The 27495-nt window shown below is 43.8% G+C and overlaps 1 protein-coding gene across 8 annotated transcripts in view; it reads right to left on the bottom strand.

Moving 5' to 3' along the window:
• FTO (FTO alpha-ketoglutarate dependent dioxygenase) overlaps positions 1 to 27495 on the bottom strand; it is a 274213-nt gene that overhangs the window by 44662 nt on the left and 202056 nt on the right. Inside the window, exon 9 of one of the 8 annotated variants that reach the window (XM_081201199.1) lies at positions 4083 to 4110. The exons of the other annotated variants lie outside the window; for them this stretch is intronic. Coding sequence (XP_081057325.1) covers positions 4098 to 4110 — 13 coding nt within the window. The 3' untranslated portion in view covers positions 4083 to 4097. Of the gene's footprint in view, positions 1 to 4082; positions 4111 to 27495 lie in introns of those variants that run through there. 8 annotated transcript variants of the gene reach the window in all.

The following is a 27495-nucleotide window of genomic DNA, read 5'->3' as shown; positions in this document are numbered from 1 at the left end:
AATGTCTTCTCTGCTCCGGTTGGGTAAATGGCTCTACAAAGATATTCCAAAATGTGTTGCCTTTAAAAGAAGACCTTGTGGTATGGTGGTGAACCCACATCTTGTGTTATTTGTTTTCTTGGACAGACTGCTCAATTACCTGGGTACAGGATCAAATTGGCTGAACAGACCCTTTTCGGCTCTGAAGATGCAGATTTAGAATAATTAAGGAACACCTAAATTGATGGATCCTATTAATGCAAAGGAAGCCTCCAGCAGGCCCTCCAAGCAAACGTTGTCAATAGTTTTGATTCTTCCATGGTTGTGTGCCAGACACTGTTTTAAAGAGACATCAATCTGTAATGTCAGCATTTATCTAACGAACCTTCAAAAATCAATGTCCAAAACAGTCCATTACATGAATACACCCTATTTGTACATTTTCCACGAGAGGTTGGAAAAAGCTAGATGTTAACCTCATAATTAGAACAAGGGGCTGGACAGTCTTAAAAGGACCAAACAACATGTTCAGGGTGCCCTGGGACGATTTTGGTTTCTTTCTTTCTTTCTTTCTTTCTTTCGCAGTCCAAAATAGTTTGTAATACAGAGATCTGCTTTAAAAATACCATTGGGTGTACACTCCTTGGTCACTGGTATCCAACTCATGCCAGTAGGAGTTTGAGGCATACCTGGTCAAGAGTAATAGTGCTCAGTCTATGTCTAATCATTTATTACAAGTTGTTTTCACCATTATCATGTTGTTATTATTAATTCGATCTATTTGTCACTTGTTGTCACTTGTAACCTGGAAATCTCCAAATGACTTAAAGCACTGTTAAAAGCACCAAATAAATATTTTATCCCCTCAAACAGCACACACACACAAACAAAAACAAAATTAAGAAGTTATGGGAAATCCAACTCCCTCCCCAGCTCAGCTACAATTTGGGCTCAGCAAATTAAACTATTGCCCATCTAAAATGGGGAGGGGGAGGGGTGGAATTCTGAAATTCACACCCTGTTATGTTCCCTGTGGTGTCCTACTTATCAAGGAGCCCTGGGACATTTAGTTTCCAGGGCATAGTAAGGACTCTGGGACCCTGGGAAAATAACATTTCCTAGGGTCTCTGGTGCCTGGAATTGTTGCCATGTTTAAGCCAGGAGGAAAAGAGTCACACTGGCTAGGATTATGAGCATTACATGCAGAGGATGAGTATTATGAGGATGCATTATGAATGGAAAAAGTTTGTCTACCCTGACTAGTATTAAAAATTTGTAATTACTGAAGTTAGTGCAACTATTTGCTATTGTACTTTGCAGCTCAGCAGCGTAGCTGAGATGTACAGAGGGGTGCATATGAGACCTTTGGGTATAGGGTGGTATAGAAATAAAATTAATAATAATAATAATAATAACAATAATAATAATAATAATAATAATAATAATAATAATAATAATACAGCCTGGAAGGGAGGGACACTTAGAATTGCAACACAATTCACTGCACATGACCTTCCCAAAAGACTGGGCCACCTCTGTAGTACACAGAAGATTTAACAACTGCAGGGAATCAAGATGATCCCAATTATTATATGCTTTTCCACATCTCCCCTGCTAGACACACCAACTTGGTTTCTTGACACTGCCTTGGAAATATACCTGACAGTTGCGTTCTCTCTTTTTCCCTTGGCTATTCAGTAGGGAAGTCCACTTAGCTCCCCCCAAACTTGTGGATGCTTCCGAGCTCTCTTCCTCCTTTTTATTTCTTGTTAGCATTTGCTCTCCGCTCAGGCTCACTCTTCTGTCTGCGAGATTCCTTGAAAAATGATGTTTTTGACACAATGTCAGCCAGGAGGAAAAGGTTTAAGTTTGCTTCTCTTCTGCTTTTATTGTAAGCCGGCCCACATGATTGTCATAAAGCTGGGGTTCTTCTGCCTTATAACAAGGGGTGACAGGTATTCCATTCAAAGCTCTAGCAGATGGGTTGTCTTGTAATCTCTCTTTATTCCCAGTGACTCTCCCGCTCGCTCCCCTCTTCTCTACTGTCCAGAGTGTTTACTCTAGTTGCTAGCATGTAACTGTTAGGCATGCCTGAGACAGTTCAAAGCACTGACGGCCTGGTGAATTAGTTGGAGTAGGATGCTCGCCGGCTTGATTGGGGAAGCTACTTCCAAGCAAGCCAATTGCCAGATGTCTGTCCAATTAAATAAGTCTTCCCCAAACTTTTGATATCTGAAGACCCCCTCCCTTTAAATTATAAATCAGAGCCATGCTTCATCCTTCAGTTCAAAAAAGCTTATATTTAAAGGGTGCTGGTGTTAGCAGTCTGGGGTTGCAGGGGGGATGAAAACTTATCATTATTTCTGCAATGTCCTGGAGCTGACCAATCAGCATTAAAAGGGGGACTTTTCAGCCACTGTCTGCTCCAAAGCAGACAGTGGGTGAGGTAGAATCCACAGAGCACATTTTATTGAGCTGTCCCTTCTACAACGATTTAAGACAGTATCTTATAACTCCATACTTACCCCAGCTCAGTTCCCGACAAAGAGGAATCCAGACAGCATATCTGCTAAATAAGTCTTCTGGGAAAACAACCTTGTCAGTGGCTAAATTTCTTTTCCTGGCACTCAAGCGTCGGAAACGTATAACTGAATGCTTTGATGTGGGTTATCTGTGAGAGGTCTATTTCTGTGGCCCTACCTTACCTATGTATCTCCTATGATGTTATAGTTTATAATTATTGTGTAATGTTTTAATTCTGACTATCGGTCGAATAAAGAAATTGATTGATTGAGTATTTGGGAACACCGAAAACACAAGGTGCTTCAGTGTCAAGAGAATGGTGGGCAATGGTTCTGCCACGTACAATGGAACTTCATGGAAAACACAACTGAAGTCAGTCCAGAAGAAGCTATTGGAGCACTCCAAATCATCTACCCATATATGTGCCCATATAGAAAACAGTAGATCCAGCTGAAAGGCAACATGTGGAGATCTGTACTGATCATTGCACTGCACCCCTAATTATTGTTACTGCAGAATTACAAGATTATTGTATAATCTTAGAAAGGGTGCAGCTGCGACTATCATAAAGGGACCCTGCACTCCTAAATTTCTCACCATGGTACTGAAAGTGTGAAAGGGTTCACAGGAAGACCAGATCCCTGGTCTATCGAGTTCACTGTTGTCTACTCAGACTGGCAGCAGCTCTTTGGATGGGGGGCATTCCCAGCAATTAATACTGGGGAATCAAACCTGGAGCATACTGCATGCAAAGCAGATGCTCTCCTACTGAGCCACAGCCCTTCACCACATAAAAAAAATAATGACCTGCTATCATGAACCTGACCATGAGAAGAAGCCAGGCCCCCGAAAGACAGGTGAACCAACTGCATTGGGAGAACTGTGCAAGCTGTGGAGGTGCTAAACACAGACCAAGGTCCATCCAGTGAACCTGAGTCAGATACCATTGAACTGGGACCCCCCGAGACAGTATCCTCTGACCCAGATGCTCACGAGGAACTGGTGCCCTTTCTACAACTGGCCTCTGAGACTAGGATGCAGCACCCTAGTAGGTCCTGACCCGCCAGCTGAAAACCAGTGCTCTGGGCGGATTCAGTACATGAGCCGAGGAAGTATGTAATGAACACAATCCAAAATCAATAGCAAGAAACATGAGCAGCATCTGAATAATATTTGGTTGAAATAGGCTGACGGCGGAGAAAGCAAGCCAGAGACATACATCGATAGCTGTAACTGAGTTGTCTACAATTTTTGTACAATAAGAATTTGAGTACATATCAATAGAGCAATTCTTAGGGTGAGCAATAATAATGATGAAAATCAATGTCGTAAAACAAAAAGTTAGCTCAGCAGACAAACTCTCTACAAGCTAGGCAGGCCTGGGCTTTGAACTGGAAGGAGTTCACTCCAGTCTTTTAAATCTAACACCCACCCGTTGTTGTTGTTGTTGCTGCTGCTGCTGCTGCTGCTGTTGTACCTTCTTCCCAAGAAGGCAAACAGCAAGTGATAGAATAATAAAACATATTTTAAAAATTCCAATTAAGATGCAGACTGGGAAAGATCTCAAGTGAAAAGGTTTGTTGACAGAGGAAGGTCTACAGGTGAGGCCTAAAAGACAACAGAGATGATGCCTGTGTAAGATTCAAGAAGAGTGAATTCCAAAGGTGCCACAACACTATAGACCCAATTCCTACACTGTGTAGAACGAACCTCCTAATAAGGTGGTATCTGCAGAAGGCCCTCACCTGAAGGATGCAAGCTCTGCTGGTGAATTGGGTATAAAAGGGGTTAGATTAAATGAATAGAAAGGAATGATAGGGAACCTATGGCCCTGCAGATGGGATTGGACTACAAGTCCTATTACCCTGACAGCTGTCCAGAGCTAATGGGAGTTAGAGTCCAACAACACCTGGAAAGTCACAAGCTCCCCAGCCCTGAGCTAGGGGAATAAAATGTGTTCCCAGTGCTGCAATACACAAATATGTATAAAAGCAGGAAGATACCGAAAGCTGGTGGAAATGGCACTCTTTTATTTGCATTTTTAATTGAATTGTTGTTTACTAGGTGAACAACTGTGACTCAATGCATGCTTATTCCGAGGGAAGCATTCGTTAGGGTTTACTCCTGGGAAAATATGAATAGGATTTTAGCTTATCCTGTATCTATTTGCAATCCTACATTCATCCATTTAACTGGGAGTTAGTTCCACTGAAAACTGTGGGAATAAACTCTGAGCAATTATGCATAAGATGGTGATGTAAATTGGTTAGATTGATTCATTCCCCCACCCCAGATTAATGGGAAAGCAAATTTTTATAAAAGTACTTCCAACAAAACCCCACGAGCAGTAAGTGGCATCTCTGAAGAGAGATCCACTCTTTCTCTTACATAGAGGCAGAATGTCTCTTCCAAGATGTTAATTTAAGAAAAGCCTGCTGGATCAGGCCAGTGGCTTATCTAGTCTGGTATCCTGTTCTCATAAGGCCAACTAGATGCCTATTGGAAGCCAATGAGCAGGGTCTGAGTGCAACAGCACAATGGATTGTATCCAGCGCCGGTCCTACTCAGAGTAGACCCACTGAAGTTAATGGACATGGCTAACTTTGGTTCATTAGTTGCAGTGGGTCTGCTCTTAGTAGCCCTTAGTTGGATACAACCCAGTACAGTGGGACCTCGGGTTACATACACTTCAGGTTACATACGCTTCAGGTTACAGACTCCACTAACCCAGAAATAGTACCTTGGGTTAAAAACTTTGCTTCAGGATGAGAACAGAAATTGTGCTCCGGCGGCACAGCGGCGGCATTGGGAGGTCCCATTAGCAAAAGTGGTGCTTCAGGTTAAGAACAGTTTCAGGTTAAGAACGGACCTCCAGAACGAATTAAGTACTTAACCCAAGGTACCACTGTAATAATATATGAAAGGGGATATATGTATTTCTAAGAACGAAACTGGGCCTGTAAAGAAGTGGGACCGACACTGCAGTGATCTTCTTCAGGATTCCAGCCAGCCATGTTCATTACCAGAATATGGCATTCCATCCTCCCTCCTCATTTTCTGCCATTCCTTCCCAACAGCATTCTGTGCCCACTGAGCATGCTCAGCATTCACCAATCTGCTTTGGAGTCCCCCACTCCTTGGGTTGATCTGCCCCTGTTGTGTGTGGGTGTGGGCTGCTTTGTCTACATACAGATCTTATTGGTATACATCAGGGGTGGGTAACCTTTTTCCCCACAGACGTTGCTGAACGGCAACATCAGCCCCAGCAAGCACGGCCAATGGCCCAAGAGTTGCTGTTCAGCAACATCTGGGGGGCGCACTGGTTCCCCACATGATGAATGAATTAACGTGCTCCAGCCAAGGGTTTGTGAATTTACTCCCCTCACTTAACTGAGAGGGTTATTGTGAGGATAAATGGGCTAAGCATCGTAACATGTACCTGGCCTGCTAAAAAGGGCTGTTGAACGTGAACAAATAATCATCAAAATGCAAGGGACGCTCCATCGATGTTGGCAGCTCCGACCTGCATTTAAAGGGGGGGGGAGTAGGAGAAGGAGCAGCTTAGCCTTTTGAACACCTGAAGTTGGCTGCTTGTTTGCATTTCGCCGAAAGTACTATTGAAAGTAAACAAGGAGCTTTGGTGAATTATTTAGCATACAAATAAACCAGGAAAAAAAATCAGGCTAAGTAGGCCACTATGTGCTAACTTGGATTGAAATATTCATCTGTAAATAACTCCTCAATCTGCTGCTTTCACGTACAAATACTACATGGAACATTAGCCACAAGTAGCTTCCAGGGATATTCAGGCTCGCTGGAGAGCAATTTTTATGTCTAGTGGCATCTGTGGGTAGTGATATGGACTGAGTCTTAATATAACCAACATAAAATTTATGGGAACACTCAGAGCAATAGCAACACACCGTCAGACAGCTGGTGGCTGATGCGTAGCACATGCGGATTTTATATGCGCTGCGTAAACTAACCTTTGCAATAAAGATTTAGCAGGTTTATTAGTTTAGGAAATCGCTATAATTAAGGATAATTCATAATGGGCGCTTATCCACTCTACGGCAATCGCTAGCTTAATTTGGGCTCCATTTCTTTGAGCCATAAATAAGTGCGCCGCTATCTTCGGCACAGATGTGGCATTCAACCTGTTCAAGTTGGTTGGTTTTTGCTTGTGTTTTAATCAAAAGAATTAGGAGATAAGCCAATAAAATGCAGTGTGCTTGAAATGAATTAGCGAGAAAACGCAGAGTGGAAGTTTGCAAAACTCCACTAAAAAGTAGTGTAGCTCCCAGGCTGAACACAAACATTTCTACATATGGAGAGGATCCTTACCATACGTTTTCCGATCTGGGGAGAAGGGGCATATATGGCTGGAATAATTAACGAAGGGAGAGGGGAGGGGAGAGAAATACGAGTTTGACCTTTGTGTGCCATTTCTGTTCCACGGCGCCAGTAATTGGAGGTTTGACCTTTGTGAGTACCTGGCAACTTCCTTACGTTCTTTTGCCTGCGCACAAGGGAGAGCCCCAGAAAGTACTCCTGCTTAAGTAGGGATGTGTGAACATGTCAATTTCAGTTCCTGTCAATTTCTCATTTTTCCAATCTTAAATTCAGTTTTCCACATTCTTCTAGATCGGTTTGCAATATATATTTCTATAAATTCCTCATTAAAATTCATCAGCATTTTAGTATGAATTTCTCCAAATATATACTTTTTTTGCAGTTTAGACTAATATACACATTTCTTTACAAAGCAATTTCCCCATTGGTACTGTATTTTTGTATGTTATTTGCACCAATATATGCATTTTTATGCACCCCTTACCCCAGCAGAGGCATTTTTGTACACCCTATTTGACTGGAGTACAGCATTGCAAAATTCAGGAAACAATGCTGTGAATTTCAAAAGATAAATATGTTTCAGTTTGTTTATGGGCAATGCAAATTAGGCAGACCCACCTTTAAATGCACATTGAATTGAATTCCCCACCTTATGTGTGTGGTAATGGGGAACCGAATTCTGTGTCCAATACCTCCTGCTCCCCAAATTCAAAGACCAGAATAACTCAAAAGTTCTACAGCAAAGATCAGCCTGCAAAGTCCAAAATGGCCTCTTCTGCCTCTGAAGCTGAATGAACTGTGCTAAAATAATGCCAGTTTGAAATTAAGAGAAAACACAGCTCTCATAAGGAAAATATGGAGTTCATAGGGAATGAGAAAAGTGCATTGTTTTGCGGAGGCAGGGGGAGATACAGTGGTACCTCGGGTTACGGACGCTTCAGGTTACAGACTCCGCTAACCCAGAAATAGTTCCTCGGGTTAAGAACTTTGCTTCAGGATGAGAACAGAAATCGTGCTCCGGCAGCGTGGCAGCAGCAGGAGGCCCCATTAGCTAAAGTGGTACCTCAGGTTAAGAACAGTTTCAGGTTAAGAACGGATCTCCAGAATGAATTAAGCTCTTAACCTCTGTAACCCGAGGTACAGTGGTGCCTCGCAAGACGAAATTAATTCGTTCCGCAAGTCTCTTCGTCTTGCGAGTTTTTCGTCTTGCGATGCACGGTTTCCCATAGGAATGCATTGAAAATCAATTAATGCGTTCCTAGGGAAACCGCCTTCAGACCAGTGTTCCCTCCCCGCCGCCCGGCTTCGGAACGATGCTCCGAAGCCGGGCGGCGGGGGCAGGTGTTCCCGCCCCGCCGCCCGGCTTCGGAGCATCGTTCCGAAGCCCGGCGGCGGCGGGAGGAGGCGTTCCCGCCCCACCGCCCGGCTTCGGAGGAGGTCCGAGGACAGTGGGGAAGACGCGCTGCGCTTCCCCGCTGTCCCGGATATTTCCCTATGGGCTGTCGTCTTGCGAAGCAAGCCCATAGGGAAATTCGTCTTGCGAAGCGCCTCCAAAATGGAAAACCCTTTCGTCTAGCGGGTTTTCCGTCTTGCGAGGCGTTCGTCTTGTGAGGTACCACTGTATTCAGAATTCATCTAGTACCTTCCACTTTTTATTCAGTACCATGGAAATTTCCAATTTCCTAATGTCGGAATGATAAGGAATTTTGCAAGGCTCATGTTCCACCATGTCTGGGTGCATAACTGCCATGGGGGAATCACGGAACTTCCTGATTCATTTATCATGACATTTTAAATACATTTTATATACAACCTTTCCGTCAAAGAAGGTAAAATAGGTGCCCTGTCTCCATCCGCCCATTCTGTCCTCCCACAGTCCCACAGTCCTCCTCTGTGAGGTAGGTTAGCCAAAAATACAATGACTGGCCCAAGGTCACCCAGTGAGCTTTGTGGCTGAGTAGGGATTTGCACCATGGTCTCCCAGGTCCTAGTCCAGCACTCTAACCACTATGACACACTATCTCTCATCTTTCTAGGACTCACAGCAGCTGTTTGCAACCTGTAACTATGCAAGCATTTACTTGATGGAGCGTATTGAAGTACATGTGGGCTTTCCTGTGAATTGTGAAGAACAAATAACAATTCATAGCATCAAGGTGGTTGGGCCGCCACTACAGCAAAGCAAAGCCTCAATGGTTAGCTCCTGACTAAACTCAATGATGTACAGTTGTACCTTGGAAGTTGAACGGAATCCATTCCAGAAGTCCGTTCGGCTTCCAAAACGTTTGGAAACCAAAGTGTGGCTTCTGATTGGCTGTAGGAGCTTCAGAAACTGCAGAAGTCCTGTCAGACATTCAGCTCCCAAAAATAGGCCGCAATCTGGAACAGACACTTCCAGGTTTGCAACTTTCAGGAGTAAAAACATTTGGGAACTAAGCTGTCCGAAAACCAAGGTACGATTGTATATGATTGCATTTTCCAATCATATGGAGTTGTCCAATCATCCTTTTCTTTGATAACTGCCTTCATCTTGATAGTTTCTAACACAGGGACCACCAACATGATGCCCACGGGCGCAGTGACACCCTTGAGGAATCCCCCTGGTGCCCATGAAACCTCTGAGCCTCCCTGGTCCCTTGGGCAAAAGGTGGTGAAAGTTGCTGCCCTTTTCTCCCTAGAAAAAGTACATAGAGCTGAAGGAGGAAGGGGAAAGAGAGACCCTTTCCCCCCACTTCCTCTTCCAGTCCTGCTTCTCAAGGCTCAGATTAATTCTGCTGGATCTGAGTTTTACCCAGATCGCTTTAAAAAGTAAAATTTGTTGGTGCACACACATATGTCTTCCTTTTATGTCTGTCTGTCTTTGTGGGTGCTCATCTGGAGATCTGGGGGAGAGAAGTGAACAGAGGGGGGTGTTGCCCATGACACTCCCTAAAAAAATCCAAATGTGCCCATGGGGTGACAATGGTTGGTGAACTCTGTGCTAACTCTTCAAAGATACTATTTAAATATAGTATACTGTTCTACCACCATCTTGCTGCTTGACACAACATTACCTTTTTGGATGGCATTTGTATGCAGCAACCAATGGGGCTTACTCTCAGGTAAGTGTGAACAGGATTGAAGCCTTAACTACGGCTAGACTGTGAACATGCCTCATCCACCTGATTGCTCCTAATATGCCTGATGCATAGAATCACACACACACACTCTCCCTCTTTTAAAAGTATTTGAAACAGAATAAGAAAATTGTCTTTCCAATTTGCAAAATCCCTCATAATCCTTCATCAACATGTTTGAAATAAATGAAGGGGAAAACACGAACGCATTTCTGAGTTCATCAGTTAGGTACTGGGACCTGCAGTTGTAATGCTCATTCATTTCTCCTTCCTTTTCAGTCTCCTTTCCTTTCATTAGATTTGCAGATGGGGACCTCTATTGGTCTAAATAAAATGTCTCAAAATAATAAAAAATGCAATTAAGACCGTTGGGGTAGATATGGCTAAGATGAAGCAGGTTGGAGGTTTAGAAAATTATGACTGGTGGGGAGAAAGTTGTTTCCCCACTTGATCTCATTAACTTAGTGCTGTGCTGAAATTTGTACACCAGAGGTTCCCATTTTTCTGCCTCGATCCCAGGGCACTTGAGAATCTCTTCTGAATCTCAGCAGGTTTTTAAGCTTACCATATCATTGCAGGGGGGCCAAGGGAAAGTGTGTGAGTTTTCCTTCCCATTTTTTGCAGCACTATACAGTTCCTGCAGCTGCCTGAGCTTCCTGATCTGAAAAAAAGTTGTCCCGTGATGACTTCCCGTGGGCTTTGATTGACACGTGCAGATTTCAGACTCCTGGTGAAATGGTTTGTAGAAGGAAAGAAAGGGCACACACAAAACTCCCACAAAAGACCGGTAAGTGCATTTTTAGGCACAATTTTGTTTTCCCTTAACTCGCAGTGTATGGCTAGCGGTGGTGGGGAAACAAAGGAGGAATTTTCAGCACAGCACTAGAATTTGGTGCAACTGCAGTACATGTTTGTGCCCTAAAGGCCAGGGATGGGGAACCTGTGACTGACAGCGGCTCTCCACAATTTCAGACAAGAGTCTTTTCCAGTCCTACATGGAGGAGCCAGGGGTTGAACCTGAGACCTTCTGCATGCAAAGCAGGTGCTCTACCACTAAGCCACTGTGCTTCCCATCCCTTTGCATACCAGAAGCTGGAAGCAAATAACAGGGAGGACGATTGCTGCCATTTGGGGCTTCCTAGGGGCATTTGATTTGGAGCTTCCTAGGGGCATCTGGTCATTTGCTCTTTGAGAATGTTGGGTCCTTGTTCTGATTCAAAACAGGGAACTGCCCCTAGATGGTAATAACCTTAATGATACTAATTTGGTTCAAGTTCTAATTCAATCTCATGCAGAGCATTTGAGAGCAAAAGGACCACTGACATGGAGAACAAACCCCAGCGTTTTCCTTGTGCATTTTAGGTCTGGGCACAGTTACAGCTATGCAGCTATATAGCTATAGATGCACATCATAAATAAATATATATAGCTGCGGAAAGAAGAAGGTGCAATGGTGTACATTAAAGTTAACCTTTTTCCCGCAGTCGCCTGGGGCCCTGGCGCTCCAGCCTTCATGTATCTACGCAGTATTTTAGCTCTGGACTGACACATTGCTGTGTTGCGCTGGATTTTCAATCCTTCATGACTATCTATTTGTCACTTGCAGGTGAGTGGTAGCACTCAGGTTGATCCCTAGCCACTTTAACAGTTACTTATCTGTCTTTATGGATTCATCCGGTGTGTCAACTTGGTGCATAACAGCATTACTGTCAGGGTGACAAAACTGTCCCTAGAGTGTCACAAATGATTCCCCTCTCTGGATGGATGTAAGCAGGTAGAGACAATGCACAGGCAGAGTCTGGCTGCCCCCCCCCCAAATCTTCCTATTGCATTCCCGCCTTGGGTCTTAATTGCTGCTTACAAGCACAGTCCAAATACCTAATTCAGATTAAAATAGGACTCTCTTGAAATGAATGGGACTAAATGAGAGAGGGGGGTGGGGAGAGAATCTGCACAGTTAGGTTAGTCGTTCCTTGGTGGGATTCCCATTTACTGTATCTTATTATGAATCAATGTAGTGTAGTCTTTTTTCTTTCTTTCTTTCTTTTAATAAAGGGAAAACCAACAGGCAGAACTATCCTGTCACGACACTAACGAAGCTAGTAACAGGAATGCAGCTGTTAATGCCTCCTCTTATTTGAACTACTCATTCAAGTGAGTATTCTTATGGCTTTACTGCACTGAGTTCTCAAGTTTTACGCAAAACCCATTGACATAAAAAAGGAAGAAAAGAAAGTCAGGGCACTAGTGAACTGAAGCTTGAGAATAATTGGCTACAGATGGAATTTCTTACCTATGTTAAACAAAAATAGCTGATCAATTATCTGCCTTTTAGCCGATTAAGTGGTTATCCATAGTTTACATCCTAGCTATGGTTTGCTGCGGATTTGCAAATCCTGATAGAAGTGTTTAGCATTACCCATGGCCAGAGCTGGTGCAACAGATGTTTCATGGAATCACGGGGAAGCAGCAGGCATAGATTCTCAGGTCTCCTGTCTTGCAAATCAAACTTTGAAGGGAGCTAACATTCATGTCTACATTAGGTCGAAGGACTAACCAGACAGAGACATGTTTTTAAATTTAAAGAAACCCCAAACCCAAAATACAAATATTGCTGCACTAAAGGGGGGTGATGGAAGAGAGTAGTAGTAGTAGTAGTGCAATTTTACATGCCAGCCCACACTGCTCTTTCAACTCCCCTTATATTTACCATTTCAGTACACTTCAATTGGTTTTGAGATGATACAGTAAACACAGGTTGAAAGGTGAGGTAGGTGTATCCTGGAACATATAACTTCTCCAGCACATGTTGAACAGGGCACGTGCCCACTCAAAAGTGTATCTATATCATGCTAAGTGAATGGTGAAAATGGGCCCCCCAACTGCGTTGAGCAAAGCCATTTGAGTGCCTGACCAAAGCTGGTGCTTTCACAGTTCTCTGCTTCCACACTTGTGATGGGACTCCAACTCCTACCACATCTGAGTGCAGCAGGCTAGCTTGAAGGATGCAGGGCAGACTGTGAAGGACACAAAGCCGTGTCCTTCAACATCTTGCTGTTGCTTACTCATTGTTCTCTCTAGCTTCTGCTCAAATGCTGGGGTGGGGAACCACATTCACTTCTGGGTAACTTTCTGAGGGCCACATGCCAGCAGCAGGGCAAGAGGCAAAACTGAGCAGAGCAAGGAATGCAGACTTTCTCTTTGTACAGTAAGCTAGTTTCTACACACATACACATCCCTCTCTATCCTCCACTCAGGCAAGAAAGAGTCATTATCACAGTTCAAGGGCACATTCCAGTCAGGCAAAAAACACTCAAGAAGGGTGAGAAGCAAGACCGATGATAGGTGCAGCCTGGGAAAGATTTCCAAGGGCCTAAGGTTCTCCACCTCCTGAAATGTGTGGCCCATCACTCTTCCTTTCTCAGTCACACTGCCTGTGATTCCTTGGAAGGCGGTGATGTGGTAAAGCGACCAGACAACACATGCCAGCTATGCAATAATTGCTAGTGCCAGGACGCTGGGTTAAGAGGATAGGAATGGCTCAGGAGGACTGGACCAATCGTTTGTCTGAGGCAGCTGCCCCAATCTGCCTAATGGTAGGGCCAAGCATGACCCAAAGCATTATTCTAAAGTCTGGTATCATTTATATTCTAGCTGAGTGTAGGGACGCTGGGTAATGGTGGCAGCAGAACAGCAAGGATGGGGAGGCTGTGGTCCTTCAGGCATTGCTGGATGACAACTCCCATCATCTCTGACCATTGGCCATGCTGGCTGGGGCTGATGGGAGTTGGAGTCCAACAGCATCCGAAGGGCTGAAATTTCCCCACCTCTGGATTTCAGCATCACCCTGAATTTGTTGGGACTTTTTGTGAACTTCTGTTATTTTCCTTTGCAAAGTGGTCTGGTATGTTCCTTTTCTCCTCCCCAGCCCTGAAAAAAATAATAATAATGGGGGAAGGGGTGGTGGAGAGAAACCACATCAAATAAACCTAGAAGCAATTTAGCAAAACACCTGCCCATGAAGTCAAAAAGGCAAAATATCTAAAGCTTCTCATGGAATCTCTGACCTCAGAGGCTGACACGGTTTGATAGGAAATTTAATGTAATAGCCGGAGAAAGCCAAAGGGTCTATTGTCAGCAATGAAGTCCAAAAGTTAGCAGAATTAATATAAGGATACAATGGAAGTGCCCTCCAGGGACAAGGCCGCAGAACCCAGGTCAGGAGTAAAGGCGGGGTGGGGGGATGACTCTGGAAGTCATTTCACTATGACATTCTGTCATTGCTGCTAAACAGAAAGTAAAGAAAAAAAGAAAATCACCAGATGCTTCTGTGTGCATTCTTTCCTTATCTAATATAAACTAATAACACTGACGTTCCAACGCCCCACCTAAGCTGGGGAGAGATTCTCCAGGGACTCCAGAGCCCCCCGATGCCCCCAATCGCTGAAATGCAATAAGAATAAGTGTATGTGGGAGTCTGTTTAGCAGACAGCAATGCTAGCACTGCAGCCCATCAAAACTCAATAAATCTCAATGTTTCAAACAAGAGACGAAAATGATTCTCTCATCATTTTCATGCCAGGGACGAAATCTTTTCTGAGCTAGAGCCTCCCTCCTCCCCATTTCTTTCCCTTTTTTGCAGATGATTTATGCCCAGGACAGATAAGTGCTTAGTAAAATAGGAGGGGAATAAATGATGAACAGAAAGTAAACAGAATAAGCACTGTGGCGGCTCCTAGTTATATGAAAAGTGTGTCTGATTGCTAGGGGTGTGGGGAAAAGTGTGTACATGTAAAGTTTAATTGGATTACATCTTAATTCTTGAAAATATTTTGGAATCTATTTATATAAGCCGGTCCCCTTAATTTTATCCACTCTCCCAATATTCTCTCATGTTCTAGGATGCTATCTGTCTAGGTTGCGCCACTTAATTCTTCAGAACAGGTACATCTTCTTTTAAAGAGTAAGGCATGGAGTATGCCTGGGTAAAGGGACCCCTGATCATTAGGTCCAGTTGTGGCTGACTCTGGGGTTGTGGCACTCATCTCGCTTTACTGGCCGAGGGAGCCGGCGTACAGATTGCAGGTCATGTGGCCAGCATGACTAAGCCGCTTCTGGCGAACCAGAGCAGCGCATGGAAACGCCATTTACCTTCCCGCCAGAGCGGTACCTATTTATCTACTTGCACTTTGACATACTTTCGAACTGCTAGGTTGGCAGGAGCAGGGACTGAGCAATGAGAGCTCACCCCGTCACGGGGATTCAAACTGCCGACCTTCTGATTGGCAAGTCCTAGGCTCAGTGGTTTAGACCACAGCACCACCCTGCCTAAACAACAACTTTTTTTTTAGCAGGTGCCGCAAACAATACAGTGAAGGTGTCAGACAAATAACAATATGCAGGGAGTTCCAGGGAGTAGATGCTACCACACTGAAGGATCTATTCTTTGCAGGTGCAGAACGAGCACCATGTGGCACTTGTAAAACTGCACTTTTTGCAGAGGGAAGTGGTTGAGTGGGTGCATATATGGGTATGGTCACAATATGTTGAGGATTTTATATACCAATAGTAACACATAGGATTGCTATTACTAGTAACACCTTCAACTGAATTCTTACATGCCAGTTTGTCGACACAGGTATCATGTTTTTGTAAGCAGGAGCATTCCAGGTATGTTTTTTGCTGCTGGAGACCCCAGATGTGGAATACTCTCCCCAGAGAGGCCCACCAGGTACTTTTTCTTGAGCTGTTTTCAGTGCTTAAGTGACGGCCTTTTTATTTTCTCAGACCCTTTAAATAAGCAATTTTAAATGGACCGGTGTTATTCTCTGTTGCAAGTTTTAGGCTGCATTCATTTTCTTCCTCTTAGGGCAAGGGAATTTTCTTGGGAAATGGTGCAGCGCCTTTTTGCATCTTTGAACAGCTGCACAATAGGTGCGGCCAAAAGAGTTTTGGATGAGTGGTTTGGGGGGAGTGGGTGGCTCAAAAGCCCAACCACACATTTGGAATGCCCTGCTGGATCTTTGGTATGATCTTCAATAATCAGACCCACAAACCAGTGCTTCACTGAAGGCAGACTATTTTCACATTGATAAAGAACTTCCAACTGATTTGGATGGAAGTCAAGCTTCTAGTCCCTTAGGATGGAGACGTGGGGGCGAGCACACCAGAATTTGCACCCAGCATGGCTTGACGGCCTGCATGGCTTCTCCTGCCCCTAATTTGGAAAAGCAGACCAAATGCCCAATCCTAGGCATGTTTACTCAAAAGTGTCGCTGCATCTGGTGGGGCTTACTGTGAAAGTGTGCACTGGATTGGAAGCTAAATTATGCAAAATTAAAAATAAATAAATAAAGCCGAGATTCATATGGTTACATATCTACCAGAGCTTTATTGGGGGGGGGGTTCCTACTGCATTCCCTTGTGCTCCCCCCCCCCCACTACAAAGTCACATTTGATAGTTGTGGGGGACGCGACTGTGTAATGCAGCCGGAAGGAGAAATTGGCAGACCCTCCCAGTGTACACATAGGGATGTTTAATTCTGCATCCTGGCTGCTGCACCTTTAGTCTATGGTGTTTAATTCATACTGATCGCAAACCCCAGCTTTTCCCGGGGCAAAATTTAGGCTGCATTAGTGCCTTGCATATCAAGCACTGCTTTCAACAACGTTTCTGTGCCCTGCAGTGATTTGCTGGATTGCAAGAGATGCGGAAGGGAAGGAAATCTGTATTCTTCAGGTGGATGTAACCGAAGAAACTGCAGGGAGGCTTTGTGAAAAATAAGCAGATCTGAGTGTTTGAATAAACAATAAGATAGCGGCAAAATCAGTCAAGCCGGAAGTTGGCCTTTTATTTAAGACTGGTTGGTTTTCTCATTTGCATGTAGGGGTGGGGTGGGGGGTGGGAAGGGAGAGAGATGGTCCCTCTCTTCTTCTTTTTTTTAGTTTTTAGAGATTTACTTCCTATAGGCAGCTATGGAGATGGAGAAACAAGAATCTAATTATCCTTTTAAATGCCCAAAATACCATGTCCACCAAAAGCCCGCTGCTCATTAGCAGTAGTAATTAACTTTACAACTGTCAACACAGACATCGCGCGAGCTGACAGATAGATAGTAGCTCTGAGGGTGCTAATAAATCCGGAAATAACAACTTGACACGCAGATGCACAAAAGGATGCAGGTGATAAAGAAATGTTGACATCAAATCTAATTATCTTCGAAATGGCCAACTACTGCTGAATCCCCCCAGTAATGCAGCGTTATTGCTCGTGATCAGCCCCTCCGGAACAGCTCTTAACTGCAGCATACAATAGAGCTTTTACAGCCCCTTGTCATATCAATTGAGGACAATATCAAAAAGGAAATTATGAGTGTCGTGACCTCTCTCTCTCAGTAAAAATTATATATATATATATATATATATATATATATATATATATATATATATATATATATATAGGAGAGAGGAGATCTAGTGACGAGTGTAGGCTCAGCAAGGCATAGCAGATTACCCCCTTACGAGTTTTAAAAGACTGGATGATATATGACATTTTCATCAGGCACTTCGGGAACGTCACCGAGAGGGAAAATAAAGGGTCTGAAAAGAGACGATGAGGTGAATTATGCAACTGTAATTGCCGATCATAACCTGATATGAGCTGACAATTGCTCTGTTTTCATATTGAGATTGCCGAAAATTGTCAGAAAATGCAATGGCTCCTTAATGTGGCCTAGATCAGGCTAATATTTTGATCATTTTTCACTCGGCTGCTAGGTAAATTTGGCTTCCTTAACACCACTCGCACTGGCCCAGGGCAATTGCGGGGCCCAATTTTACTCTGGAAGGGAGAAAATATGTGTAAACTACAATTTTTCATATTTTTCTGCATGCATAAGAAGATGAAACATCTTTATCATGTGTATTGTCTGGCTCAGCTTATACAAAATATTAGTTTATCTCCCTGGCTTGGGTTGATTCCATAAGCAAAAGACATAGATCTAAAGGAGAAGCAATATGCTATATACAAAATAGAGCCATATTTTATGCAGCTTCATTTCTAAGATTCTTAGGAAGCACTTTGGAAAAAGCAAGCACTGCAACCATTATTTTTCCCCCACCCAGGGGAGGGGGCAGGAATCCCTCCCCCTCAAAATGCATATACCTTCCTTGAAAATCTCTGCAGAATTCAAACCATAGCAATCCACTTTAAGGTGCTTCTATGGGAGATGTGGTGTTTTAAAGGTGTGTTTTTTTAATTTAAAAAAAACCAATTTCTGGGCAGGGGAAGGAAAAAAAAAAAGAATGTCTGTAAGGCAAACAACTCATTTCCCCACTTATGCAGTGGATGGATATTGGTTAATAAAAGTCATTTGCTTAAATCCAGCCAATGCAAAATTAAAAATAGAAATAAAATAGAAATCTACACTAAAATAATGGGATGGAAATCTTGGTACTAACCATTTGGTGATAATGATCAGCAATAATACCTGGGGCGGAAAGGTCAAAGCCCATCCAATTCAGGAGAGGGAGTAATTCATTGTACATGCCTGTCTATAAGAATTAGTTTGATCAAGTCATTATCTAGACAGTTAGGTGTTGTCTGTCAATTTGACCTTCCTCCAAATATGAATCAACAAACTTCCATGTGGACAAAGGACACTTTGATTACAGATTCGGTTATTTGGACATCTTTGCTAACCTGACAGGCCTTAGTGGGGAAACAGGAGCATGAGAATGTGTGGGCATGCTCATGGAATGTGAAGACACACTCCCGCTCATTTCTGGCTTTTGTAAAGCAACAATAACAGAACTAGGACCAAACCTTTATTGAAATGCAACTTGATGTAGTACCCTTTTGCTTTAAATGTCAATATTTCAATCGGAAGTAAACAAGCAAAAAAGAGAGAGAGAGAGAGTAAAGGGGATTAAGTTTCTTTGTTAGCATTTACATTATCTGTGTTTAATTCCTTATATATCCCCCACCTTATCTTGCAGCTTCAACGCTAATTGCAAAGCAGCATTGGTGTGGAGTAATGATCCTCTGCACTTTGGAAAAACCCAGCACATTTCTGGCTACTAGAGATAAGGGCTCCCTTTGCAAAGTTGAATATATATCTCGATCAACTTCTTTCAGGCTTCGTTTTACATGCCTGGCCTCCCAGAGACCGAGATTTTGCACCAAATTGTGTAATGTGGGGTGATATCTGCTCCGCTGAAAGAATCTTAACCCGGCTGGTTTTCAAAGGTTTTGGAACTAGGGATATGCAGTGTTATACAAAAATACTAACACTTTACGAGGTTGCTCGCGTTATCCAGCTATTTGGAGGGATATCACGCAGGAAATAAAACCATCTTACTTAATGTGGAGTGATTTCAAGCACCCTGTTCCTAAATCTATTTGTCAGTGAGTACGGTACTATGAATTTGCCAATTTCAGTTTCTGCCAATCTCTCATTTTTCCAGTCTTAAATTCAGTTTGGGATTTATTTATTTTTTTAGCATACATAATGAAAATTCATCAGCATTTCAGTGTCAATTTCTCCCAGTGCATACAATTTTGTATGCAATTTGTATAATAATAATAATAATAATAATAATAATAATAATAATAATAATAATTTTATTACCCACCCTAAGGTCCCAGGTTGAGTTACAGCATTGAAACACAGTATTAAATACAATTTAAAAGAACTTACGAGCCTGCAAATAAGGTGGGTCCTCAAAACATAGGATAGTGCATTTTGTATGCTATTTGCAGTAATATATTCTTATGCACACTTTACCCCATATGCATCACTGTACACATAACTTGGCTAGGGAACTGCATTGCAAGATTCAGGGGAGCACAAATTTTGAAGGGTGGCTGCTTTTCGGGTTCAGTGTTATTTCAGAAAGTGTGAATTACGTAGGCTGACCTGTAAGCACAACTTGAGAAATGAAAAATTGTAGCTGACATATTTGCCCATCTCTTCCTCCTAAGAAATTTCGAGTTCCAATGAGTATTTTGGAGAGGCGGTTAGGTTGAAGGCATGACTTCTCTGTGGCCATGCAATGTGCTTCACAGTTGAGTTGGGGGTGGGTTGGGGGTGAACGTGGGCTTCTTGTGTTGCCTTGGCTTCCACTCAAAGATACAGTACTTGCACTCTCGGCTCAATTACAGTGGTACCTCGGGTTAAGAACTTTGTTCTGGAGGTCCGTTCTTAACCTGAAACTGTTCCTAACCTGAGGTACCACTTTAGCTAATGGGGCCTCCCGCTGCCGACGTGCCGCCGATGTGCAATTTCTGTTCTCATCCTGAAGCAAAGTTCTTAACCCGCAGTACTATTTCTGAGTTAGCAGAGTTTGTAACCTGAAGCGTCTGTAACCTGAGGTACCACTGTACTGTCAAATAGTCTATTCCAAATTTTACTGCAGTGCCCAAATATGGATCTGGTTATGAGATATGCACCTGCAGCTATTTAAGGGCTCTAAAGTTCATGGCCTAAGACATTGTATCAACACTTGACATGCCTCCTGAGCTCCCCTGCTGAAGAGCAAGGTGGGCACAGTCATTTGTGCTGTTGTCATCCCGAGCTTCGGGACTGGGCAAGCCAACAGACACTCCTGTGAGTAGGTTGGGTTTGCTCATGCCATTACAGCTGTTGTTGCGTCCTTGTGCAGTTGACATGACTGGTTCACTGTCTGATCCAGCCTCGCCAAAGGCAGGGGGAGCTATGATGTTGTGAGGTGGTGCTAAAATCAAGTCAGGAGGCACCTCCTTGGCCCTTTGGGAGTCTGGTGTTACTGAGGCTCTCCTTTGCCTGACAAGTCTCTCAGTGTTCAGACTCACACCTCCCAAACCACTATGCCCCTCCCCAGGATCTGATTCCACAGCCTAATCTCATTCCTTCTTCCCTTCGGACCAGGCCTGCCAGGACACCTAGATGGGGCTCATAGGTGTTTCAGGACAACCCCCTAGGCCAGGGGTGGTTAAACTGTGCCCCTCCAGATGAACTACAACTCTCCATCATCAACACACCATGATGGAAATTGTCATTTGGCAGTGTCGTTGTTCTAGACACTAAAAATATTGCATGGGCCACAAGCAAATTGGAGCTGCATGGGGAAAAGACATTTAGGACTGGGGTGTTGGCTGGGCATAAAACAAAACAAACTGGAGACTCATGCCAAAATTATTATGGCTCCTATTACCGAAAGCATGTGATATCAGTTGCTGTCTGTGTAAGCGATCCATGCAGCAAGGGTGTGGACATTTTGAGAAGCCTTTCCTAGCCATTTTATACTCAGGCTATCATCACTGCGAAATGTTGCAGTCTCCAGTGCTTCTGTTCAGAGTTCCAGCCAGCCATGCTCCATTCTATTTCCCCTCCATCAGATTTTCCACGCCCTCAATAGCAGCCAGCATTTGGTACCCACTGAAAATGCTCTGTACTGATTGGGCTGTTTGGGGTATCCTCCATTAGTCCCCTCCTTTTTTGCACCAGTTCAAAATTTCAGGCTCCTCACAGTCTGCTGATACCTCCCTCATTTGTGTAGCTGCTGCTGTTTGGGCTACGAAAGTATCCATGCTTGGAGTTTGCTATTAGTATATATTTTGAAGGGTGGTAAATGTTTTCCCATTGTGAAAAAAGATCTCATGCTTCACCTTGGATATATATGCATAGTTCCTTCTTGCAACTGGAGTAAGTAAAGTCCTTATTTTGGGGCTGGGTTTATAGAAGCTTTCTCCACAGACAGAATAACTTGACAGCCTCCTAACCAAGTCACAGAAAGTGAGTTAATTTCATCTTTTTGTCTCTGTATCCCCCTTCCGGAGACTTGGAGAGTCTGCTGGTGCTGCGGTTGCCCAGCAACTCCAGAGCGGCAGCGCATCACCAATTTGCTAATTGTTCCCAGCATTTTCAGCACTACAAATCAGGACATTGATGGGATAAATAGGAAGCAGCTGGGACTTCCAGAGTAAGTGCTGCAGACTGAAAAGTGAGAAGATCAGGAATGGGCAGGAAAAGTAATGTGAGGAAACAATAGCAGTGGTCATTGCTAATGTATCTGTGGGCAAAGTTATGGACTTCTATGAAGCTGACTTTAAGTTAGATTAGGTGCTGGGAACCTCGGGCCTGGGGAAGTGCCAAATGTTGCCCTCCTAGCTTCGCTATCTGGCACTCTGGACCCTCCCAGTCCACACCCCTCACCAGCCTGCTTCACACTTTCTGCATGTGTTTCTGTCTGGCAGTCCTAGCCAGCATGGCCAATGGCCAGGCATGATGGGAGTTGTAGTCTGGCAACATCTGGAGGGCCACAGCTGTGGAGAATCCATGGCCCAGCAGATGTTGCTGAGACCCCCAACTCCCAACTTCCCTGACCCACGTTGACTGAGACTGGTGGGAGTTGGAGTCCAACAACATCGGGAGGGCCAGAAGTTCCCCATCCCTGCTCTATGGCTTCACCTAAAGATCAATCCAGTCTTGAACTGAACGTAAGATTCGCTTCCATCCCTGATATTTTTCAAAATCCCATTCAAAGAAACCCAAGACCACAAGTCTTTTGAGCTGCTCAAAGTTAATTCAAGATCTATTCATAATCAAATTTCATCCTGGATTTTCTGGTTAGTCTAACAGAGTTAATTCCCCTAATGTTGCTGATTCGCGGAAGAAGTCTCTAGCGACTGCGCCAACCTGGGATTCTGAGCAGCTGTCAGAAGGTACTCCGAGGGATTCCATATTAGCTGGGATGCAACCAGGCAGAAAACCCATTAGATGGTGCTAAATATACTTAATCACATCTATTAAAGACAAAAATGGACTTGGTAATTACAACAAATAACCAAACTATAAGGGTGGGGGGAAGTTCATGGGATTTAGGGTGGTGGCGCCTGAACCATCTGAATTTGTCAATGGAGAAAAGGTTTCCCATCATAAAGCCATATATCCCCTCCCATACCTGTGCATCCTGCTACCACAAATAAGCAAAATTCCCTTCCACACCCCACCTCTTAAATAGAAGGAAACTTTTCATTCCGATTTCAGAAACACATGTCCCACACAACCCCTATACATTTTCATGATATGACTGCACCATAAACCCATTTATTATTTGGAAATATATAATCGAGTGGAGACATGGATCCCACATATATAAAGTCCCATTAAAAGGGCTACATTTTCTCTCTGCAACCATAAAACACCTCTTTAAAAAAGAACACAATCCCTTTGTTTCCAAGCCAAGCACATATAACTAAGACAGCTTGCCTTCTTTTAAGTAAATAAAAAAAATATGATTTGTATTGAATAAAATGAAAGATTGCATGTTCTTTGTAATTTAGCAATAAAGCACATCGGAACACATGCTTACTGCAAGCTGACCCTTGCCTTTGAGGTGTCAAAAGTCAGATGCTTTCAATGATTCAGAAACAGCATAGCAATTAAATGCAAAAATAAACCAACCAACCAACTAACCCCTAGAGTGCATCAGATGCAATAGGAATCCCAGGGCCACAACGATTCATAATCATTAAAGGTCCCCTGAATTCTCACTGAGAAAAAATTAGGGACAACGTACAGAAATCCAGTCTAGGGGTGCCTCTGGTCTGTCAGTATTATGGAGGAGAGATTAAAGGGTGTATTGGGAAAATAGGTTCACATAATTAAAGCAGATTGAAGTGCTCTAATGCTCCACCAAAGCAAATCCAAAGGAAGGTGACTTTTTGCTGCTAGGAAAGTGATAGGAAAATGTATTGGAAAGTGCAGAGTGGAAAAAAACAATTAATGGGAAGACATATAAACACCCTGCAGGGAGTTTCACATTGTGCTATGGTGAACACCCCATAAAATGCTTTGCAAGCAAGAAGCCCTCACTTGCGCTGACGGGACTTGTTTGGTGAATCCCGTCCCTGCAAACCAAATCAACAAATCAGTTTTGTTTGGAGGGGATTTCCATTCATTTTGCCATTCCAAGCCAACTGTTTAAATTATGTTTTATATTCCTCCTTTCTTTTGCGGGGGTGGTTATAAATGTTTTGTTTTAATTGTTGCTTGTTACTTTAGGCACTATTTTGGTAAGTGGAAAGGGAGGAACAAGCAAATATAGTATCAGGTTGTTAACATTCTTACTGATTCAGATGAAAGAAGCATCTAACATAAATGATCTTGAGGATCCCAGGTAGAAGTCCTCCCAGGACTTGCTTTCTTAGACCCTTTAACTTAAGATACTTGTAACGATGGGCAAATCTGACAATTTGATTTCACTGTTTTTCCTTTTTCCAATCTTAAATTCAGTTCTCCACATTCCCACATTTTTTTTAAAAAAAAGGCCTAACGAAAATTCATTTTAGTACAAATTTCTGCTAACAAGCACATCTTTCTATGCAATTTAACCTAATCTGAATATTCTTTCAAAGCAATTTCCCCCTCATATAATGCACATTTGTACATTATTTTCACTAATATGTAAGTTTCTATGCATGTATTACCCAAGTATATGCATTTTTGTACACATTCCTGGAGCGAAGAACTACACTGCAAAATTCAAAGAAATGCAAATTTCAAAGGATAGCTATGTTTTTGCATTTTTTTTTCTTGGAAAGTGTGACTTAGGTAGTTTCCCCTTTAAATGCAAACGGAATCAAATTTATTTCCCCCTCTCAGATATTGGGAATTATATCTGGATTTGCCAAGGGTGATCCCACTGTTATGTATGGTGTGCCTAGATGGTGAATATTTGATCTGGTGTTCTTTACACAACAAATAAGGAGGCAGGGACAGCCACCAGCTTGGATGGCTTTGAAAGAAGATTCAAATCATGCAGAACCAGGCTATCAGCCACGATAGCTGTGCTCTTCCTCCACGGTTGAGTTCAATAGATTTAATATTTCCAGTTGCTGGAAACCACAGGAGTGGAGAGTGCTCTTATGCTTGGGTTTGGATTTGGATTTGATATCCCGCCTTTCACTCCCCTTCAGGAGTCTCAAAGCGGCTAACAATCTCCTTTCCCTTCCTCCCCCACAACAAACACTCTGTGAGGTGAGTGGGGCTGAGAGACTTCAAAGAAGTGTGACTAGCCCAAGGTCACCCAGCAGCTGCATGTGGAGGAGCGGGGAAGCGAACCCGGTTACCCAGATTACGTGACTACCGCTCTTAACCACTACACCACACTGGCTCTCACTGGGTTCTGCTTGAGGCTTTCCAGAGGCATCTGGGAGGCTTCTGTGAGAACAGGATGCTGGACTAGATAGGCTACTGGCTTGATCCAGCAGGCTCTTCTTACACTCTTCTGCTGCTGTTTCCCCATATTATTGGAGGATGGATGGCGGCTAATGGATTGAGGCTGAATCCTGACAAGACAGAAGTACTGTTCTTGGGGGACAGGTGTGGAGGACTCCCTGATCCTGAATGGGGTAACTGTGCCCCTGAAGGACCAGGTGCGCAGCCTGGGAGTCATTTTGGACTCATAGCTGTCCATGGAGGCGCAGGTCAATTCTGTGTCCAGGGCAGCTGTCTACCAACTCCATCTGGTACGCAGGCGGAGACCCTATCTGCCCGTGGACTATCTTGCCAGAGTGGTGCATGTTCTAGTTATCTCCCTCTTGGACTACTGCAATGCGCTCTACGTGGGGCTACCTTTCAAGGTGACCTGGAAACAACAACTAATCCAGAATGCGGCAGCTAGACTGGTGACTGGGAGCGGCTGCCAAGACCATATAACATCAGTCCTGAAAGACCTACATTGGCTCCCAGTACATTTCTGAGCACAATTCAAAGTGTTGGTGTTGACCTTTAAAGCCCTAAATGGCCTCAGCCCAGTATACCTGAAGGAGCATCTCCACCCCCATCGTTCTGCCTGGACAATGAGGTCCAGCGCCAAGGGCCTTCTGACGGTTCCCTCACTGTGAGCAGCTAAGCTACAGGAAACCAGGCAGAAGGTCTTCTCAGTAGCAGCGCCCACCCTGTGCAACGCCCTCTCATCAGATATCAAAGAGATAAACAACTACCTGACATTTAGAAGACATCTTCTAAAACAGGCAGCCCTGTTCAGGGAAGTTTATAATGTGTGACATTTTAATGTATTTTTAGTCTTTGCTGGAAACTGCCCAGAGTGGCTGGGGAAACCCAGCCAGATGGGCGGGGTACAAATAATAAATTACTATTACTTTTGCACAGTGCTCCAAAAGCTCCCCTCACTGTCAAGAGTGGCTTTTCAAGTGCATGAGAAGCTGTAGCATTAAGTGGGTGAAGAAGACCCATTGCGCGCGCGCACACACACACACACACGACTATGTCAATGATTCCTTTGAACCTAAGAAGTGCCCTTATACCAGGTCAGACTATACAGCTAGCTCAGTGTAGTACCCTCTTGAATGACAGTGGCTCTTCCAGGAATGGATCCTGAAATTTTCTGTGTGCCAAGAAGGTGCTGTATCACTGAGTGATGGTCTTCCCCCAAAGGACAAGGGTGAGCACACAGATGCCCACCACATCGCTGGGCAGACTCACACCATCATTTCTATTCGGTTAACAGCTAAAGGTGCTGTGTGATTATTTTGTAGAGACAAGGCAAAATCCAGGGTGCAAAACACAATGCCAAGCATGTTTACTCAGAGGTAAGCCCCACTGTATTCAAAGAAGGTTTCACAGAACTGCAGTCACAGAACATAAGCCCCCTGCAGGACATGGAATACATATTCTGAATAGTCTATACATGACTGTTGTTAAATAAACAGCCGCTGCAGTTAAACAAGAGCTTGCTACATTACACAATCCATTTATATGGAATTCATTGTCATAGGAAACGATGATGACTACTGGTATAGATGGCTTTTAAAGGATTAGACAAATTCGTGCAGGACAAGTCTCACAACTAAGGGTGGAGAAACCTGCCGATTTCAATTTTTCATTTGCATGCTCCATCTTAAGTTCCATTTGCCCCATTACTGCACCCATTTGTTATGCATTGTGTGCATTTTTCGATGCACATTTTTGTATGCAATTTTGCATAATATGATGTATTTCTGTGTGCTATTTTCACTAATAGACACTGTGATGGGATGATTAGCTGCTTGTGCGTAAAATCGTGCTCCCTCAGAGTTTGTGCCACTCCACAAACCTCTGTGTGTGACAGAGCTCCACAAACATGTCTGCCCTAGTCACTCGTAGATTCCGACAGTGGTTGTTTTCGGAATCGTCTCCAACATAAGAGCTCCTTAACGGAAACCCGCCTTCTGGACTCACGGCGTGACAGTTTCCGGCGAGGCGTGGGTCTCCCTATGGGAGCTTCAGATACCTCCCCACTGTTCTCGCTGGAAGCGTCTCTGAGCCCTCCCTCCTGCTCGCATTCCCTCAGAGATCCACTCCTCCCCCTGCTGGTTCCTGCTTCAGCTGTTGAGTCTCTTCCTTCCTCCCTGAGCCCCTCCACCACCTGTTCCTCCGATGGCAGTTCCCTGACATCCACCTCCCCTCCAGGGCCCCCCTCACCCCCTCCCATTTCCTCTCCTCTGGGAGGTGAAGAGGTAAAACCCCGAAAAGAATCT

This window comes from Podarcis bocagei, assembly GCF_964188305.1.
Source record: "Podarcis bocagei genome assembly, chromosome: 7".
In the NCBI taxonomy this organism is placed as follows: Eukaryota; Metazoa; Chordata; class Lepidosauria; order Squamata; family Lacertidae; genus Podarcis; species Podarcis bocagei.
This window is presented reverse-complemented; position numbering and strand designations above follow the sequence as displayed.